Raw genomic sequence first — 22,285 nt, forward strand, 5'->3', positions numbered from 1 at the left:
AAATTGTACCCCTGGGGTGAAAAGAGGCCCTGCCCTGGGGGTCCCAAGTTTTATATAGACATATAGGAAAAAGCTTTAAAAATCTTCTTGTCAGAAACCATACGACCTAGGCTTTTGATATTTGGTATGATGCATTGTCTAGTAGTCCTCTACCAAAATTGTTCAAATTATGCCCCAGGGGACCGGGTTAAAAGAGGCCCCGCCCTGGGGTCACTTAGTTATTATGACATTATGTAGGAAAAATACTTAACAAGAGCTGTCCGTAAGACAGCCAAGCTCGACTATTCGAAATATTGTCCCAGAAGCAGGAAAATATTACCAAAAAAGGTTAAATATTAAAAGAGTTTTAAGTTCAAAAGGGGGCATAATTTGACCAAAATGCATATCAGTTACGGGACTTGCTGCTATCAACTAGTTTTATAACCCCGAAGGCACATTTTGAAGTTTTAATTCAATATCTGCATTAGTTTTGGAGATAGAAACTCACATGTAAAACTTTAACCAGGGGTGTGGAATTCCTATGTCCGACTTGGGACTTTTTGACGGCGGACAAGTGAGTTTTTGCATTCCGTTTGTCCGTGGACAAGCACAAATTTTCTGGTTTGAAATGAAAGAAGGAAAAAATAATTCAGAAACGCTGAACAGTGCTTCAAGTTTATGCAGTTAATAAAATAATTTGACATACAAAACGGATGTTTCACCCGCTGAGGGCCTCTCGATTTCTCCCATACTGTGTCTAAATTTAGCATCTCTTTCTCTGCGTTTTGATTGGTTCCATATCACGAACTCGGCGAATAGAAACCAGAAACGTAAACAATTATCACAAAGTTTTGGACAAACTCGTAGTTACTACCTCGTCTGCCAACAAAAATGGATGTCAACAGTCAAAGCACAAATAGCTCGCTAGTATGAGTCAGGAAGTTTCATGTTTTCTAACAGTAACAGTTAGAATGTTTCATGCTCTCTCACATGATTTCACATGGCATGATTGGCAGTCTTCCAGGTATTTCTGTTAAATGTCCGACGGCCTTGCGGACGAACACAACTTAAAGTGCCGAAAGCTTAATTTTTGAAACAGCTACAGTATTACACTTTATTATGTTTGCTTTTGTTACTACTTGTAGATTTTGTCCAAAATAAAGAATTATTTGCATGCTAAAATGTTGAAATTCCAGGCAAGTAAGTTTTGACTGCGGACAAGTAGATTTTTAAGTCTCATTTGTCCGTGGACAAGTGAAAAATTATAATTGGGATTTCCACACCCCTGCTTTAACCAGAATTTTCAAAGTCCAAAAGGGGGCATAATTTGCCCAAAAAACATGCCAGAGTTATGGGACTTGACCCAGTGAGGTTGGTAATTGATCTAGAAAAAAAAAAAAAAGTTTCAAATCTATATGCCTTTTAGTAATTGCTATATGTACTTGCACGCAAAACTTTAACCAGGATTTTCTAAGTCCAAAAAGGGGAATAATTTGCTCAAAATACATGTAAGAGTTACGGGACTTGATCCAGTGAGGTTGGTAATTGATCTAGAAAAAGAAAAAAATAAGTTTCAAATCTATATGCCTTTTAGTAATAGCAGCTGTATGTACTTGCACGCACAACTTTAATCAGAATTTGCTAAGTCCAAAAGGGGGCATAATTTGGCCAAAATGAAGGTCAGAGTAATGGGACTTGCTGCTATCAACTAGTTTTATAACCACAAAGACACATGTGAAGTTTCAAATCGATATCTGCATTAGTTTTGGAGATAGTAACTTGCATGTAAAACTTTAACCAAAATTTTCTAAGTTTAAAAGGGGGCATAATTTTCCCAAAATACATGTCAGAGTTATGGGACTTGACCCAGTGAGGTTGGTAATTGATCTAGAAAAAGAAAAAATAAGTTTAAAATCTACATGCCTTTTAGAAATAGCTGTATGTACTTGCACGCAAAACTTTAACCAGAATTTTCAAAGTCCAAAAGGGGGCATAATTTGGCCAAAATGAAGGTCAGAGTTATGGGACTTGCTGCTATCAACTAGTTTTATAACCCCGAAGACACATGTGAAGTTTCAAATCAATATCTGCATTAGTTTTGGAGATAGTAACTTGCATGTTAAACTTTAACCAAAATTTTCTAAGTCCAAAAGGGGCATAATTTGCTCAAAATACATGTCAGAGTAATGGGACTTGACCCAGAGAGGTTGGTAATTGACCTAGAAAAAGAAAAAATAAGTTTCAAAGCTATATGCCTTTAATTGATGGGTGTATGTACTTGCATGCAAAAACTTAACCAAGGTGTGACGCCGACGCCGACACCAGGGTGAGTAGAATAGCTAGACTATTCTTCGAATAGTCGAGCTAAAAAATCATCTGATTCTATTTCCAAGACTATTTAATTCTAATTACCTGATGACCCCAAGTAATATGGTGTCACTTGGTTGTGACCTTGACCTACTGACCTACTTTCTTGTTTTTTTAAGATACAGCCTTGAAATATTGATGACTTACACAGTTTTGCACACAAATAGTAAAACTGAATTTCATTGACCATGAATGTGACCTACTGACTTTCTTAATATTTTATCATCAGTTTGACATTTGAAACATGTAGCTCATATTACTCAGGTGAGCGATTCAGGGTCATCATGACCCTCTTGTTACAAAATCGTGCCCCTTTTTCAACTTTTATTTTCATTCAATTGACAAGGCTGTTGAATAGTCGAGCTTTGCTGTCCTCCAACAGCTTTTACTTTACAAGGGTGATCAGCTAATAAAGTCTGTCATCAGTCTTTGTATGCCTAAATTAAGAAATAATTTATAGCAAAAGAGTGTTTTACCACTATGCATGATGGGCGCACTCGTGAAATTATTTGTAGGACGTATTACCGCCTGAGTTTAGCAATAGTAGTAAAACACGGTTTTGCTATAAATTATTTCGATTCTAATATGCCCTTAATCTTAAACAGAAGAAAAAAAAATATAGTAATGCTCTCAAAAACATTGACGTCACGTTAACGTGACATCATTCTAATGTAAGCGTGTTTTAACACAGACAAGCATATTAGAATTACCAATCAGATTCACATCATCCCTTAAAAGTATTCTCCCTGAACAGAAACACACAGTTTTTAATGGAGTCTTGCTATCCATGACCTAAATGCCTAAATGCTGCAAAGATTGGTATACTGTTGACACACTGGAATATTGCAGCAACAAGGGCACTTCTAGTTCTTTTACAAGGAAAATAGGAAAAAGTCACAGGGACTTTGGGAGAACTTGCGATGGTTTTACCCCGTTTGCAGAGAATTTGTACAACAGGTCACTAGAAATAAAGAAAATAGCATAAATTACCTTCTTAGCAATTTTTGTCTTTTTTTCATTGACAGACCTTGCCTGTCTTTTACTCAGCCATTGTATGATATTTACGAGTCACTTCATCCCCCCGAGAGCAATTCGGAAATTTTTTTTGGGTGGGGAGGAGTTACAATTTTACCATTTTTTTCAAATTTTTTTTTGTACAAGCTAAACGCTGCAAATGGTATACATTATGAAACAGAAAATCTATGACTGTTTTTATCATTTTAATAAATATGCAAAAAAAACATTCAAATTTTTATCTAACATCATCTAAATAGTTTAAAGTCCTTGAAATACTGCTGTACATCTTCCTTCTTGTATGGTTTAGCAGCAACACATGTTGGGATATCCTCGGGCTGTTCTATCCACAGTTTATGGTCTATGTTATCTTCCAAAAGCCTATCTGCCAACTTCCTTAGAGATTCCTCATCTGGTGCCTGCAGTGTTTCAAAATAAATGAATACGAAGTGGTAACTCAAGAAACGAACATTCGTAAATGTTATTATCTTTCAATTAACTGAAAAAATTACTTCAGCTTAGATTGTGATTCTGTATGTATATAGGGACCTTCCTGGTCGAGTGGTTAAGGTTGCTATGACAAACTCTGGATGGATAGATGATGGACGTCTGGAGGAGAGTGATCGCAATAGCACATCCTGAGCACTTTATGCCCTGATGAGCTAAAAAAGAAGTTTTCACAGGCATCTACAGACAGACGTATAGATTATGGACACCCATTGATTCTAAAGGCTCATCATGAGTACTTCATGCTCATGTGAGCTAAACAACATATGCACAAACACTCACGGCTGTCTGCTATAATATATGTCTTTTAAAGCATGTCAATTTAAGAACAGTGTATAGATTTCATGAATGAATGACATGTTAACAGTAAAAATTCAGTTTTATAGAGATTTGCTTTTCTTCATTTTTTACTACTGTTTGCATATCAAGTTGCCCCTTCAACATTTTTGAAATCGATAGAGTTGCACGTTTACGTCACAAAAACGGTGAAGTTGAAGTTATTTTTGGAGTAATCCTGACAGGTTAACCCCGCCTCATCCTCAGTAAATTATTCATTTACCTTGTCGTGAATTTTTTTTCTTTATCTTGACGTCACACAAAGCGCGCGCTCTGACTGTCTTTGATGTATCGCCGTAATTTAAAGTGCAATAAGGTGAAATTAGATATGTTGTTTTAAAAGTAGAATAGAATATTTCAACTACGTTCAAATGAAAACAGCGTTTTTTGTTTATGACAATTATTATTGACGAAATTTCCAACCACGTAAGGTATACAAGGTTTTAGTAGAAAGGTATCATTGAACCTTCAAGCTATGTAACACTTGTAAATCTAATTGTCATATCCATAAAAACTGATTTATTTGATATTCATTTTTTTGCAGTCTTCCGTAGCTTTAATAACTATCGCAAATCTAACTCTTATATGTCTGTTTTTATTTCATTTTATTTTTTGTGGGGTTTACATGTATGTGAATTTATGTACTATTTATCTGAAATCGTTTAAACACTATTTCAGTTATTTACATAGATCTACAGGCAGTTGATACGCCTTGTCTTCGGATGTCTTCGTTCATGGAAAGAACCAGTTATGGACTCGCATAAGTCAAAATAATTCGACGTTTAGTTTGTTTTATATTTTTGCCGGTCACTCTAAAAGGACCAAAATAATTGAGGATAAATCACACTAGACCTACACCGTCATGTAAAGTTATTTGTTTTATCCCTTGCTCATATGTATAGCGTTAATCGCGTTAAGGGGAATTATGATAACTTTTACATAAATTTATGAAACACTGAATCCCCCTTTTGATTAGTCTGAATAATAAGACCTCGGGTCGACCGATTTTACATTTTGATAATGTACGTTGTCTACTTAAAGGGGATATCGACCAGTCAAAAAAATATACCGATATTCAACTCTTGAGTAGATCTACAATTATTTGGACTACCTTTGGATACATGTATGTTTTATTTGAAATTATCTCATATTCTCAACAAAATCAGCATTTAAACCCAAATCTAGCGATGACAATTTCTTACGAGAGGAGAAAATAACTCGTAACTGTTCCCTAGGGTCGCGTAAAATTAGTTAGACTAAGATCACATATTTCGTAAGAAATTGCCGACTTTTTTCAACTAAAGAGGCATGGTCGGTTCCGAGAATCTAACTTATGCCCTTCAATCATTGATGAGCGAATCCAACAACTCGAGTCAGTCACGTTTTATTATTATTGTGAAAACTAAACACGTGATACATTATTTAAAAGAAAAGTCTGCAGCAAAAGGTTCTGAAATTTAGGCAGAAAAGGCCTGTAATGTATAAGAGGGTGTCAATTCTAAATGAAGATTAGATCTAGTACATCTGTTTTATTCCGGTAATACACCCGTTCCAACAGTATTTAAATAGCATTTCTCGGTCATGCAGCCAATGTAAATAAGTTCATTTAGTGTATTTTACTCGTATCGAAAGGCGGAGTTACCTGTATAGACGAGATCTAAAAATAGCTTCAGCATCGCTGCTTTTGTGGCGTAAAGGTAAAAGTCTGTCGATTTAAGAAAAGGCAAAAGGGCAGTTTGATCTGCAAACAATAGTATAGCAAATATGGTGATTTTCCAGCTTTTCATAGTGGAGGCAGACCCCAGGTGCTCCTCCTGGCATTATTTCATCTCTGCGTAGAAACACTGTTATTCTGTAAGCCACCTGGATGACTTCCTCACATGAAGAAGGCTCAAACCCACATCAGTCAGGGGCTAGAAGATTTTTGAAGTTTTTCTTACAGAAGTCTATGTAAAACAACTGAACATCTTTGGCAGGGCCAGTCTTGACCACAGGGCATGATCTGAAAAAAAATATGGTTGAGGACAGTGGACAATGCAAGATGCCAAAGTTATATCTTAGTGCGGGCCTTGGGGTTTTTGGAGAAGATATTTTTTCCATTGCCTTGGAAACCAAAGATCTGCACAGAATAAAATTCTTTGAACAACTTAAGGTACCGCCTCGGTAGCCTAGTGGTAGAGCGTCCGCTTCGAGTGCGGGAGGTCGTGGGTTCGATCCCCGGCCGCGTCATACCAAAGACGTAAAAAATGGTACTAGCAGCTTCTTTGCTTGGCGCTCAGCATTCAGGGGATAGTGCTAGGACTGGTCAGCTCGGTGTCAGTATAATGTGACAGGGTGGGGTATCATGCCACGTGTCTACGGCGTGATATTCCAGTGAGGCAGCACTGTAAAGTTGGGCATTGTGCTCACTGCTACAAGTAGACACCGTCGTTTATATGACTGAAAAATTGTTGAAAAAGACGTTAAACCCGAACACACACACACACACAACTTAAGGTGGGGGCCATATAGGGTGTCCAATTACTGCCCAGGACACCTACAACACAGGCTAGGCGTCCAGTTACAGGATGGCTAGTTGATTGTTGTAAGTGTTATAGCAAAAAAACATTCTAAATGTAAGAAAACAGTTATGTCTGCCACAGACTGTTCTTACATATAGGACTTAGTTGATGGCAACTATAAAATATCAAATCATAAAATGAAAACATAGAAATAAACCGAATAAGCAAGGCTAACCTCAAGAACAACTTTATGCATTCTGTCTAAATCTTCAAGATACTGTTGTGTGTTTGAATCTTGATAAAACTGATGCATTACTGCAGTACATGCATGGCAGGCCTGTGCAATCAAGGCTCCTGTGGGCCATTTCAGAGCTTTCACAAGATCTTTTCTAACAACGACATATTGCACGAGATTTCCTGACATAATTTAGATGACAGTCGATGTAATGATTCACAAAACGTAAAAGGAGTAAGTTTCTCTTAATTGCAAACTTTTCAAAGAATTTGTTTCATTGGTAATCGATTTATTTTCATGCTAATTTCCATTTGTCATGGGCGCTGCCATTTTGAATAATTTTGTAGAGGTGAAAAGTTACTATACACCGTCTTTCATAAAATTATCTTTCGCGTGCAAATCAGTAAGCGACCTTGACCATTTGACAGCTGAAATCGTGAAAGAAAAATATGAATTCGAAAAAATAATGAAACGGAGAATAGTTATTATGGTGGGTACTATGCTAATCTCAGTATGTTTTAAAATATGTATCAATAATAATTTTGTTTAATGTTTTCTGTATTTGTCCTGTAGCCAGTGTAGGAAATTAGTAATGAAGATTAAAATAGCTGTGACTGTTTTTGTCATGATTCATGAATACATCATATTTTGACATCCGTGACAGTTCAGTTTGATATGTTGCAATTACACTACTGCCAAATATCTGTAATTAACATCAGTCAAATTTTTACTAACATAAATAGTTGGTACAATTACAGGGCTCACACTGGCCTCCAAAAAATAATAGCCAACTTTTTAACATATGAAAAATTAGGTTATTAATAAAACCCGGCCCGGCCCGGCACGGACCAAACCACGGAAATAGCCGATTCCGATTGTACGGAAACCACCGGAAACTTACGGACGGAAGGCTAATATAATTACGAATGGTGATATCGTCATCTTTATCAAGGCAATTATGTGTATTTCATTTCATTATTACAAAAGTAGAAGCAAAGTATTTAATATTGATGATACGTATGTTTGATGAAGTATTGCACTTGACATAAGCAAAGACCTAAAATAACAAGATTTTTGGGAATCACACTCAATCAAAGAAGTAATATTCGGCAGTCGATGTGTCATTTTGTGTACCGACAGACACGAATAGCATTTTTGCAGGATACTTTCAACAGAACTGGACAGGCTAGTTAAATGTACGTTGTTATTTCACACCTAACGATGTGACCTAGGTTTGTAGTAAGGCGAAGGGTCTATACCATGCACTGGAAGTATTTGTAAAATTTGTTGCCCGACCAAGATAGCGTTTTAGCATATTAAGTATAATGAAAATATCTTGTCTTAGGGAACATATGAATATAAACACTCTTATATTAAGGTTGTCAAAGATTTGCATTGATAAGTACACATTTTGCGAAAATTAACTAGAAATGTAAGTTTATGAAATTATTATTATACTCCTTCTGCCTATCTCGGTTGCGCAACCAAGATAGATCGAAAATAGATGAACTACGAAGCTATGCGCTGTTTTCATACTTGCCATTTGTTTCAGGTTGTTGAAGTATTCAAATTTGAATATAAAACTAAATAAACTAATAAATCATATCAAAATCAAAAAACATAGTCCATTTTTTACATTTTTTTCTATTAAAGGGAGCAATTACAAAATTTCATAAAAAATATCAAAGTTAACATTTCCAAAGAGGTATAACTCTATGTAATAGGTCTTTGTTCCTGAAATACAAGAAAACTGAAAAAAAATCATAAAATGTTGCTCAAATGATAAATCATATGATTTAGCTTTAAACAAAACCGGATGATTCTGTATGGAGATGATACCCGGAGTTACAGTAAGTTGTAGAAATGAATGAACTGGAGTATAAAATATGAAAGATCGGTCACAAAGTTTTCGAACCCGGACCCCCCCCCCCCCCCCCCCACACACACACACACACACCCCAAACATGTCCGCTCAGTCTGTTTAAAACAAAACAATAAAAAACGGTAAATATCTAATACGATAAATGGAGGGTAGTGATAGCAATGAACTTTCATGTTTTAACAATTTACTGCTAACGTTATTTTTGTTTTAAGATTATTTAATTTTTGATTTCTCTTTCTTTTATATTTGAAATAATACTAGCATATCTTTTTAACAAAGAATTAAAAAAAAAACCGGTCCGGTCGGACTACGAACTATGCTTTTGCTATATGCTTATACAACTATTCACACAATGTTAACATTTTTGTTTTTAAAATGAACATTTTAAAGCATGGATTACAAATGTGTGCAATTCAGATGTTAAATTATTATACCCCACACAATGTCCAGTGCACTTTTCCCATTAGTTTAACTTGAATAATATATCATAAGCGTTTTCACATCTCGTGCGCAAAATCGTTATTTTCAATTTCTGCGCATGTGATATTATACAATAATTGCCTTTTGGTGAGGTCGATATGAGCCGCGCCATGAGAAAACCAACATCCGCCCAGTCTGGTCAGATCCATGCTGTTTGCTAAGGGTTTTTCTCTAATCGCAATAGGAGCGGTGGTCTAGTGGATAAGGGTTTGGCCGCTCAATCCAGAGGTCGGGGGTTCGAGCCCCACTAGGTCACGACCATGACTTCTCATATGACACCAGTATTTGGTTTTTCCGGGAAGGGGACTCGAGAGTGGTTACAATAAGCTTGAAGTTTCATCACAATCGAGCTAAAAAAAATTTTTGATAACTAAAAACTAATCGCAATAGACAATGTTGGTTTTCTCATGGCTTGGCTCATATGTGGATTTATCGGCCTGATAAAAGCAATATCAACCTCGAGCGAATTTATCGACTTGATATCGCTTTAACAGGCGATAAATCCACATATCGACCACACATAAAAACGACAATTGTTTTATTATCAAATCCAGCCTACTCATAAGTATAAAACATTAGATACAAATGTCTGCACCCTTAGGTCAATCTTTCGTGTTAATTGTATAACGACTCGCATTGTTTTAACGTAATAACGCGTAGACGTCACAGCGGGAAAGGTCAATATGTGTGTTTGGCTCTGTCTTCGGAAAATACGATTTTTTATCGTTGAACATGTGACTACATCTAAAAACAATGGAAAGGACTATAAATATAGATTTAATGATAAAAGCAATAATTTCATATCACATGCGCAACAACGCTATTTTGTTTTTTTTTTGCGCATGTGATATTACATTTTCAATGTCTCCCTATGAAGATCGATACTTTCTTTACTGATTAAAAGACGATGGCTTATTTATACATAGGATTAAATTACTTTATCTTGTTTTCATACATGTGTAAACCCCGGGCCTATTTTTCTTTTCTGCTTTTGAATGATTTGTTCTAACATGCAACATTTTTAAAAACAATTTTTCATCAAATATCAAACTGAATCTATCACCATTAGATTGGAAATTAACTAACTACTAACTACTAAGAAAATGAGTGCTCTCATTATATGTTCCGTAGTTATCGCCGCTTTTCGAATGTTACTGCTGCTGATTTTGTTGAGGATGTCCATAAATACAGCGTTATGTAACCTCAAGACTAAGAAAACCTATCAAAAGTAATGATTTTAAAACAGCAAAGTCGTGACAATTTTTAAGTGCTTACTAGTAAAGCCTCCTTAATTCTGTCTTCATTATTTGGTAAGTAATAACTTTTTTAATGTTAAATAAATCATTTCATTATTTTTTCGGTATAATAAAATAAATAATGTATTCCTGAGAGAGTGGTCCCTCAAAATAACTCTTTCCGTGACTAATATTTTTCAATGCGACAATTGTAAGTTACTCTAGAGAAAGAATTTAGTATTTAAAATGTAAATGTATAATAAAATGTTGACGAAAATGGGCTTAAAATCCTAAAAGGCCACAACAGGAAATAATTCTTCCCGGCTAATTCTGACTTTTAAGTTGGTCAGGACTTTGATATGCACAATCAAAATTTTCCTAGCACCACAGCATAAGAATGAACCTGACAGTCATTTTATAATTTTATTTCATTCAGACAAAAACATTTCAGGAACATTTTCAGAAAATAAAAGATACATACTAAGTGGCGAACGATCAGTAAAATGTTTAATAAGAAGTATTATATTATGTTTTTCATCATGTCCCTTTTGTGTGTAACATGTATTCAGGGATACACGCGAACAATAAAGATCGGAAAGAAATCGAAATGGCTAACAAAAAAAAGAATATAATTAAATGAAATTTATGCTGTTGTAAACTTTTTTTTTGGTGATTAACTTATTTTTCCCTTAGATACAAGCATTTGTATGTAAAAAATTGAGTGTTTCAATAGCTGCGCGTGAAAATAGGGTAGGAGAAAATTAAGACAATACCGCGAAAACAAGAAGGAGATCCCTGTTTATTTTTCGCTCATATTAACAATTCAAATTTTTTTTATCATAATTGTATTTTTGAAAAAAGAACACACTACTTAGTCATTCCATTTGAAAACTATAGGTTTCAATGGGCCCGTTATACCAAATGAAACATAATTACTTTTTGGATATAATGGAATCCCAAAAAATAAATTAATCTCCGTAAAACAGAAACGTCACAACTATATATATTTAGGGTTGAGCTAAAATGTGATTTCTCGACACGATTTGCGTAAGGAGTACGAATTTTTCCTTTTCAATACAATGTAATATCGGGTGAAGATCAACTTTTACTATTATTTAAACAAGTTATGAAGGATGCAACTTGTTTTTAGAAAATCCCGCTCATTACACTTTCTTTACCGTAAAGTTGAAAAAAAAATTGTAAGGTTAAAACTTTTCTGACATGCTTTATGGATTTGGCCACACATGGGCAGTTTAACAAACCAGTTATAGCTGAAGAATTACACTCAGATCTTTCGTAAAAAACTGCAAACTATTGTACAATTACTCGGTATATACAAAAGAAGATGCATAATTACAATAGGTTTGGTTCTACCAATGAAAAACTCACAAAACGTAAGGTCTCAGAATGCGACAGCATTAAAGCTGCTCAATATAGATCCAAGTACAGTTCACTTCCGGTGTGGTCACGTAACCATAGTAAAGTAACCAGTGTTAGAGTAAATCGTCTGCAGTACATTGTGATATTGATAAATTTACAAAAAAAATCTTAATGAAGAAATTTTTGAGATTTGAAGAAACAACATCCGTTCAAAGTTTTATTTTGCTTTTTGAGACTTATTTGTAAATTATGATTAGCGGGCTCAAACGATTCTTCAGTTGTTATGTATCAAAAAAGCCGAGCACTAGCAAACTGACTGAAAAGGCATTCTGTATACAATATATATCAAATCAACCTAAATAAATTGCAAAATTTTGCAAGATATGTCTAACCATTGAAGTTTAATTTGAAGTATCTAAATTCATAATCTGAAAGTGTAGAGCATGGGAAAATCCAAACGAACCTTAACAATTTTTTACTTGGTCTTTTTTCACGAAACAGTGTGAATCGTTGAGAGCAGTTAAATGGTAATTTTGTTCCCATTTAAAATATTTCTTTTTCGCGTCGAGTTTTGGTTCACCAACTAATGTGAATACACTCGGTGACTGCTTCCTGGAAAGTAACCAGTACTCGCACCGAAAGAAAGGACTGTTGGAGTCACGGTCAAAATCCGCTGACAGGATTCGAACCCGCGACCTCCAGTTTACGAGACTTCTGTACAAAAATGAAAAAAGGTAAAATTTGTATCTCGATTCTACTCTATAAAGTTTTGAACTAATTTGAATATAACTTAAGTAAGTCAGTTTATTCAGAGATTACTTGCAAACTTAAAAAAAAAAATATGTTAAAACATTATAGCAACCTGCCGAATATGAAATCGATTATCGAAAGTGCAAAGCTATGCCACAAACTGCAATGTACCACATTATATCCAATGTGTGACTTTCCATCGTACGTCAATTCAGTCGACTAAGTTCAAAGATACTCACAATACTGCGTGAACAAACCTGTCTCAGTATTTGTTTCTATTTTATTAACAGGAATATTTTAAAAATATGGGGTACCGTGTGTAAAACTTTTCAATATTCAACGCTGCATTCTTCCTGCGTAATCGGTATCCCGACCTATCCTATTTTTTTACATGACCCTAAATGTTTTATAGTCTTTGAGATTTTTTAAAAAACTGCTCATTCTATTCTTTAAAAATTGTCAGTGATATTAGAAATTATTCGTATTCATTTTTTTGACATAAAAATAATTTCCGTAAAGTCTCATTGAACAAAAAAGTATAAAAAATCCTGCCTTTTTACTACCTATTTTTTTAGGCATGTTACCGGACACAAAGAATTATTTAGGCTTTGGGAATACACAGGTGAAACAAAAACTCTTTGAGGCCCGAGAGGAATTCCTTTCTTCGAAATATAACAACTTTTTGGACAAAACGTGATTATAAAATAGTAATATAAATGATAACGATACAAAATATCGGGAACTAATTAGAAGGCTCGTCAAAACGACGCTATGTATAACGACTTCCTGTGTACAAGTTTACAAATTATATAAAGACGTTTTTGCAACCAGAAAGAACACGCAGTTTAAACCCATTCATCAAAGTTCCTCGCGGGCATCATAAAGTTCAGTGTATTTTTTTTTAACTAAATTCTAAATATGTAAGTTGATATCGACACGATATCATTCGTAATTATATTAGCCTTCCGTCCGTAAGTTTCCGGTGGTTTCCGTACAATCGGAATCGGCTGTTTCCGTGGTTTGGTCCGGGCCGGGCCGGGTTTTATTAATAACCGAAAAATTAATAGCCAAAATTGATGCGGATCTTCGCATGCAATTTTTATAAAAATAAAAATGATCAATTTTAACATATATATTTTCTTAGTTGCTTTAAAAAGTAGTAGGCCCCAACAGGGGGTGTGGGAATCAGGGATTCATGGAAATTACCTCCTTATATTGGTGGTGAGGTCCCAATATAACAATTTAAAATGCTATATTCTGATGGATTTTGAAGGCATTTACAGGACACATATTTAGTTTGTGTATGGCAGCTGAAATGGTTGATATTGACTGACATTATGGACTGGGCAATGGCTCAATTAGCCCCATTCATGCACACACAATATGGACACAGTTGCACATAATGGAAAGTTTACAAAGTCTTTGAGTATCATTCATGTTTACACTTCTTCTTTATAAATATCAAAAGTGTTTTCATGATTCGTTTGACCATAACTGCACTTAAACTGCTCGAAAAGTACAAAGCAATCAGGTCGCGAAATTACATGATATTTGGCATCCATGCACACTATTGAATTACAGCTTTTTGTCAACAAGTTTTTGATGCTTTATTCAATAAATATACTAATTTTTAAGTGTTTTAGAATGTTTTTACTTACGCTAATTACAGTATGTAAGCAAATTTATTTGTTGATTTTTTAGTTTGTCCGTATCTACATCTACATGATTCTTCCAACAATCATTAACGATTATGACTGGAAGGCGCTTGTCTGGGCAGTGTTAAAAATGAGAAAACTCATTAGGTGCAAAGAATAAAAATTACTACAGGTGCTAAGTTAAAAAACATAGTGAAGGAAGTTACTGCAGATGTACAGTGGCCAGCCGCTCAGCAAATATGTTGAGGCTGGGGCTGGACTGTACATATTGGGGAAGGCCATTCCATAGTCTGATTGTACGGGGGAAGAAGGAATTCATGTGGTATTGAGTACGGGACTGTGGAATTAGGTAGTTCAGGTTTCTGGTCGGAGTTAGATGGTTATGGTCGACGCATACATGATTTGTTCGGATTTTGTAAAAATAGATGAGAGAAGATTGTATGCGCCGTTGTTCTAAAGTTTGCCAGTTTAGGGTGTTAATCATCTGGGTTACACTGCTTGTATAGTTATAGTCGTTAAAGATAAACCGTGCAGCTGATCTTTGCACTTTTTCGACTTTGTATGAGAGGGACTTTTGCCAGGGGTGCCAGATGGATGAGCAATACTCAAGTTGTGGACAGACATAGGTGTTATAGGCTTTCTCTTTGACCTTTTTGTTTGTTGTCTGAACATTTCTTTTGATGAATTTAAGAGAGTTGTTTGCTTGAGAGGAAATAGTATTAATATGTTCAGACCAGTTTAAGTCTTTAGTTAGTGTAACACCTAAGTATTTAGCGGTATCGGTAGATTTCAGTTCCTTGTCATACAGGGTGTAAGGAAACATGACAGGGTTTCGTTTGCGAGTAATTCTCAGAACCTCACACTTGTCTGGATTGAATTCCATTGACCAGTCCTGTTCCCACTTTTCAAGGGCGTACAAATCTTTTTGTAGTGTTTGGGCATCAGATGAGGACTTGACTGTAAGGTATACTATGGTATCATCTGCAAACAGTCTTGCCTTACTTCTAATAGAATCTGGTAGGTCATTAATGTAAGCCAGAAAGAGACAGGGCCCTAGGACGGATCCCTGAGGGACACCGGACAGGACAGGCAGGGTGTCAGAAGTGCAGCCGTCTACAACTACTCTTTGGGTTCGACCCTTCAGAAATGACTTTATCCACTGTGATACCAGAGGGTGGACACCCAGCTCATTAAGTTTAAATATCAATTTATTGTGATCAACCTTGTCGAATGCTTTACTAAAATCCATTACTATTACATCTGTTTGTTGACCTTGCTCAAGGTTGTCGTAAACTTCTTGTGTAAAGCTGATCAGTTGTGATTCACAGCTATGCTTAGATCTGAAGCCATGCTGGTACTGGCTTAAGAGGTCATTATTGTCAAAATGTGTCATGATGTTGGAGACTAGAATGTGTTCCAATAATTTGGAAGCTATGCAGGTGAGAGATATTGGCCTGTAGTTACTGGCCTTGGATTTCGGGCCTTTCTTATAAACAGGGGCGACAACTGCACTTCTCCAATCTGGCGGGACACAGCCAGTTTCTAGGGATGACCTAAATATAATTGTAAGGATGGGCGCTATCTCGTGGTGTAGCTCTTTTAGAACTCTTGGTGAGAGTTCATCTGGGCCAGAGGCTTTGTTTGGAGAGAGCCCCTGCAGGAGTTTATCAACACCCTCTTCTGTAACGGAGATCATGGGCATGTTGGGTGCTGAAGTGTTTGTAGTAACTTTTTTGCAGAGTTGCTTCAAACTGAGTGGTTGTGGTTTTGAGAAGACCGACTCAAATTGCCTATTTAGTATATTGGCCTTGGTGGCAGGGTCAGTATATGTTAGACCCTCATGCTTAAGAGGTGCTACACCACAATTTCTGTTTTCTTATGTTTTATGAAGGAATAGAATTTCTTATTTTTACCTGGTTGTGAATCGTCCATGAATATGACTGATTCTAGGTAAGACCAGTATGAGTTCCTTAGCTGTTTTTGGATGCTATATTTAAGGGCTTTGAAGGTGTTACTTTTACATGGGGATTGGTTGGATTTCCTCAATTTAGTGTACATTTTATCACGCTTGCGGATTTGCCCTAAGGATCTTGGGAGTTAACCATGGGAGGTCGCAGCGTGTCTTAGTAGTTTTAGTTGGAATGTGTAGAGAACTAAGTCGATTGAGTTCATCTTTGAACAGATTCCAATCTGAGGCGGGGTCAGAGTGGTCAGAATCAGCGAATTTCTTTCAAACTCTGATAGGTCCCTTTTGAAATCATCCCAATTTGCTTTGTTAAAGCATTTTATTGACCTTTTGGGTTGGAGGGGACGGCCTATCTTTATGTTGATTTCATGGAAAACAATGTCGTGGTCAGATTTACCTAGACAAGGGATTGTTTTAGTACATTGAACTAGGGAAGGGAAGTTAGTGAGGAACAGGTCCAAAATATTCTCATTTCTTGTTGGGATCTTGACCATTTGCTGTAGATTAAAGGAATTTATCCTATCAATGAAGTCCTCATACATTTCCTTGAATCTGCATTTGGACTTGGGGGCCTCAGATGACCAATCTATATCAGGTAGATTGAAGTCACCGAGTAACCAAATTGTACTGTCTTGGGGTACTTTAGAAAGGGATGACCATAACTCTGTGAGGGAGTCCTCATCATTTTCGTGGGGCTTATAGTATGTGCCAATGTATATATCCTTGGCCCCTTTGATAGTAATTTTCGCCCAGGACAGGTTGCAGTTGGTTTTCAGTTCAGGTTGTTCTTGAGAAATGAGGTGTTTGGAGATTGCAGTAAGGACACCTCCTCCCTGGCCTGAGGTTCTATCATCCCTGAAAACCTGGAAGTATCGGCCATGTTTCTAAAAATAGAAACAGGACTGGGTTTTCCGATAATCTTTTAATTAATGTGCAAAACAAACATTAATTTTGCCAGAATTGTCTTGTTAAAAAAAACTATTAAAAATATCTGGCCTGTAATATTTCAACAAATTTCGTTCTTCACAAATTCTGAAAATTCGAAAAAAAAAGAAAGATTTTTTTCACTTCGAACAATTTCATTTTAGATTAAAAACACATATAGATTTAACCTAGATCCTGATTATTTTTCCTGATATTTTGAAATCGTCGACAGTAAGGTCAGTTTATAATATTTTTTTAGAGATTAAATTAAATTAGCCGTAGTAATAGATGGCAAATCAGTTTTTCATCAGGAAACGGCCCGTACAAATTGGTTTAATCGCGTCTGCCGAATATAGAGTTGAAGAAAATTTGCGTTGGCATTTTAAAATGTTCCAAAAAAGTAGCCTGCCAGTTCAATCTGATTGATAGCTAGATAAGTAAGATTAACTTCCGATTATAATCAGTTTAATTTTCGTCTGCATCCTACAGCCTTAGGCAATGTTATCAGCATAGTTGACACGTGTTTGTAATACACAAGGTAATAAACAGTCCGCACTATCGATTTTCTACACTAGCAGACCGCGGGTTACTGTCTCATTTATGTAGCTATTAAATAAAATAATCGCCAGTTCCTGTCGCCAAAATGAAAAAATATTCGCCATTTAGATAAAATAATCGCAAATGGCGATAATGGCGACTGACAGCATGAGCCCTGCAATTATTCCAAATAATTAAAATTTAGATGTGGGAAAAAAAACGAATATTATCAAAGAAGGAAGTGTCTAGCCGTACGGTAACCGGACGACTAGCCTGCATTCTAGTCGTTCGGTTACCGGACGGCTAGCAAATCCTCGGGGGATTTTCTAGTCGCCCGGTAATTGATTTCTTAATGAATACGTTAAGTAATGATTCTATATAGTTTTAAATGTTATTTACTTAAAATATTAATACTTATCTGATTTTTCAGTCGATTAAACGCAAGAGATCGTGTTTGTTTACAAATCCGTTGATATTCTATTTTTAGAAATGATAAAACATTGATCGCCGAACGTCCATATGCTGTTTTGTAAAAAGTGATGTTTTTTCTAACGACCTAAACTTTAATTTTTAAAACACAAATTTATATATATTTTTTTGAAGAATGGAAAGTTTAAAAAAAGGCAATGCGTTCATTAATTTTGACTATGATTATTTCAAATTAAAATGGATTAATTATGAACGCATAACTACTATTTTTCTTAAAGTTTTGAACATCACACTGCCGCTTTTGAAATTAGATGTCATTTAAAACAGTAATTCATTAAAAAATATTTGAATACTAAAATATGAAAATTGAAAGTTCTTCAAAACTGTTTTAATTTTGAAAATCCAGTGAAAAAGTTATTAAAATTTAAAAATTCTGATCCCATAAAAGCCTCAAGGTGAACAGATTTTAATAAGTGACATCACGTCGATTTCGCCATTATTGAGATCGGCAAACTTCTATTTTATCAGCTGAATAATGCAGTTATTTACCGTAACTGTTTATTGTATGTATTTACACAAACTTTTGTTTACAGGTAAGTATCGATATCTCAAGTAAATAACATTAAAACTATATAAAATCATGTCTTATTCATTAGGAAATCATTTACCGGACAACTAGAAAATCCCCTGAGGATTTGCTAGCCATCCGGTACCCGGACGACTAGAACACAGGCTAGGTGTCCGGTTACCAGACGGCTAGACACTTCCATCAAAGAAGTGTAGCATATAGAGCAGGTGGCACAGTTGTTGACAGTACAAGTACTACAACCTTGATATAAATTTAATCACAGGTACCTTGCGGCTGAAAATACAGTCACTGTTTTGGCTAGCAGCCATGATTTGATGTTCCTATTTCATAATTTGAAATTCTTTACATACACAATCACCAAATAACCAACAAATTTTGATTTAAATGTTTTTTCAATATATCTAGAATTTTCAAGCGATATTAAAAAAATGACAAGGTAGCTCTCATGCCATTTTTTCAACCAACAGTAGTAGATTGAGCCTGGCTTGGAAGTGAAAACACATGCGCACACCGGGGTATCTCCCTCTTTTTTGCCTGTCCTTACGGATTTTGTTGTTTTCATTGGTAAGCCTGATTCAGTCCACTTCTGATGGTTGAAAAAATGGCGTCAGGACTACCTTGTCATTTTTTTTTAATATCATCAGCAAATTCTTAATATTTTAAAGAAGCATTTTATAATTAGATAGCTGTGGGTTATTCGGTGACTATAAAGAATTTCAAATAGGAGAAATAACAGTCAAATCACGGCAGGTAGTCAATACAGCAGCTTAATTTGCAGCTGCAGAGTACCTGTGGAAATAATTATATATATACAAATTACGTTTTGGGTCAATTTTTGTGCCCCCCCATGAGTGGTGGAGGCATATAGATTTGGTCTTGTCCGTCCGTCCGAAGTTCGTGACGCGCCTAGCTCAAAAAGTACTTGATATAAATTGATGAAACCTTGCATGAGTCTTTATCATGATGCCCACCTCCTATTTTTTCGTCTAGCGCCGCCCCCTATTTTCAGAGTTATGGCCCCTGAAATAGTCAAAAATGCACATTTTTACCTTGTGATACGCCTAGCTCAAAAAGTGTTTGATATAGATTCATGAAACCTTGCATAAGTCTTAATCATGATATGAACTTGTGCACCTCCTATTTTTCATTTGGGTCTGCCCCCTATTTTCAGAGTTATGGCCCCTGAAATAGTCAAAAATGCACATTTTCACCTTGTGACACGCTTTGCTCAGAAAGTATTTGATATAGATTTATGAAACCTTACAACAGTCTTAATCATGATATGAACTTGCGCACCTCCTATTTTTCATTTGGGTCCATCCCCTTTTTTTAGCTCACCTTTCACAAAGTGACAAGGTGAGCTTTTGTGATCGCGCGGTGTCCGTCGTCCGTCCGTAAACTTTTGCTTGTGACCACTCTAGAGGTCACATTTTACATGGGATCTTTTTGAAAGTTGGTCAGAATGTTCATCTTGATGATATCTAAGTCAAGTTCGAAACTGGGTCACGTGCCTTCAAAAACTAGGTCAGTAGGTCTAAAAATAGAAAAACCTTGTGACCTCTCTAGAGGCCATATATTTCACAAGATCTTCATGAAAATTGGTCAGAATGTTCACCTTGATAATATCTAGGTCAAGTTCGAAACTGGGTCACGTGCCATCAAAAACTAGGTCAGTAGGTCTAAAAATAGAAAAACCTTGTGACCTCTCTAGAGGTCATATATTTCACAAGATCTTCATGAAAATTGGTCAGAACGTTCATCATGATGATATCTAGGTCAAGTTTGAAACTGGGTCACGTGCCATCAAAAACTAGGTCATTAGGTCAAATAATAAAAAAACCTTGTGAGATCTCTAAAGGCCACATTTTTCATGGGATCTGTATGAAAGTTGGTCTGAATGTTCATCTTGATGATATCTAGGTCTAATTCGAAACTATGTGACCTGCGGTTAAAAAGTAGGTCAGTAAGTTTAAAAATAGAGAAACCTTGTGACCTCTCTAGAGGCCATATATTTCATGAGACCTTCATGAAAAAATTTGGGCAGAATGTTCACCTTGATGATATCTAGATCAAGTTCGAAAGTGGGTCACGTGCCGTCAAAAACTTGGTTAGTAGGTCAAATAATAGAAAAAACCCTTTTGACCTCTTAGAGGCCATATTTTCATGGGATCTGTATGAAAGTTTTGGTCTGAATGTTTCATCTTGATGATGTCTAGGTCGTTTCGAAAGTGGGTACGTGCCTTCAAAAAACTAGGTCAGTAGGTTTAAATAATAGAAAACCTTTGTGACCTCTCTAAAGGCCATATTTTTCATGGGATCTGTATGAAAGTTGGTCTGAATGTTCATCTTGAAGATATCTAGGTCAAGTTCGAAACAGGGTCATGTGCAGTCAAAAACTAGGTCAGTAGGTCTAAAAATAGAAAAACCTTGTGACCTCTCTAGAGGCCATACTTGTGAATGGACCTCCATAAAAATTGGTCGAATGTTCACCTTGATGATATCTAGGTCAGGTTTGAAACGGGTCACATGCCCTTAAAAACTAGGTCAGTAGGGTAAATAATAAAAAAACCTTGTGACCTCTCTAGAGGCCCTACTTTTCATGGGATTTGTATGAAAAATTGGTCAACGTTCACCTTGATGATATCTAGGTCAAGTTTGAAACTGGGTCACGTGCCATCAAAAACTAGGTTCAGTAGGTCAAAATATAAAAAACCTTGTGACCTTCTTAAAGGGGCCACATTTTTCATGGGATCTGTATGAAGTTTGTCAGAATGTTTTATTTTGATGATATCTAGGTCAAGTTTGAAACTGGGTCATGTGCCCTCAAAAACTAGGCAGTTAGGTATAAAAAATAGAAAAACCTTGTGACCTCTCTAGAGGCCATATTTTTAATGAGATCTTCATGAAATGTAGTGAGAATGTTCACCTTGATGATATCTAGGTAAAATTCAAAACAGGGTCACGTACCTTCGAAAACTAGGTCAATAGGTCAAATAATAGGAAAACCTTGTAACCTCTCTAGAGACCATATTTTTCAATGGATCTTCTTGAAAATTGGTCAGAATTTTTATCTTGATAGTATCTAGGTCAAGTTCAAAACTGGGTCACATGAGCTCAAGAACTAGTTCACTATGTCAAATAATAGAAAAAAAGACGTCATACTCAAAACTGGGTCATGTGGGAAGAGGTGAGCGATTCAGGACCATCATGGTCCTCTTGTTAGAGTTATGGCCCCTGAAATAGTCAAAAATGTACATTTTCACCTTGTCACAAGTTGTGACGCACCTAGCTCAAAAAGTATTTAATATAAATGGTTGAAAACTTGCTTAAGTCTTTATCATGATATAAACTTGCACACCTCTAATTTCTTGGGTGGCTTCACCTCCTATTTTCAGAGTTATGGCCCCTGAAATAGTCAAAAATGCAAATTTTCACCTTGTGACATGCCTAGCTTAAAAAGTATTTGATACAGATTCATGAAACCTTACAACAGTCTTAATCATGATATGAACTTGCGCA

General features: G+C 35.8%; 1 protein-coding gene and 1 long non-coding RNA gene across 2 annotated transcripts in view; one reads left to right on the top strand and one right to left on the bottom strand.

Moving 5' to 3' along the window:
• Positions 1-3,549: 3,549 nt before the first annotated feature.
• On the bottom strand, positions 3,550-7,277 carry LOC123541160 (putative peptidyl-tRNA hydrolase PTRHD1). The gene is made up of 2 exons (XM_045326558.2): positions 6,940-7,277; positions 3,550-3,779 (listed from the first exon to the last, which is right to left on the bottom strand). The coding sequence occupies exons 1-2, from the start codon at positions 7,126-7,128 to the stop codon at positions 3,609-3,611; spliced, it is 360 nt and encodes a 119-aa protein (XP_045182493.2). The 5' UTR covers positions 7,129-7,277; the 3' UTR covers positions 3,550-3,608.
• A 17-nt stretch (positions 7,278-7,294) lies between these two features.
• LOC123541159 (uncharacterized) overlaps positions 7,295-22,285 on the top strand; it is a 40,003-nt gene continuing 25,012 nt past the window's right edge. Inside the window, exon 1 of the long non-coding RNA XR_008367871.1 lies at positions 7,295-7,429. This is a non-coding gene — a long non-coding RNA (uncharacterized LOC123541159). The remainder of the gene's footprint in view (positions 7,430-22,285) is intronic.

Source organism: Mercenaria mercenaria, chromosome 16 (assembly GCF_021730395.1).
Source record: "Mercenaria mercenaria strain notata chromosome 16, MADL_Memer_1, whole genome shotgun sequence".
Classification (NCBI taxonomy): domain Eukaryota; kingdom Metazoa; phylum Mollusca; class Bivalvia; order Venerida; family Veneridae; genus Mercenaria; species Mercenaria mercenaria.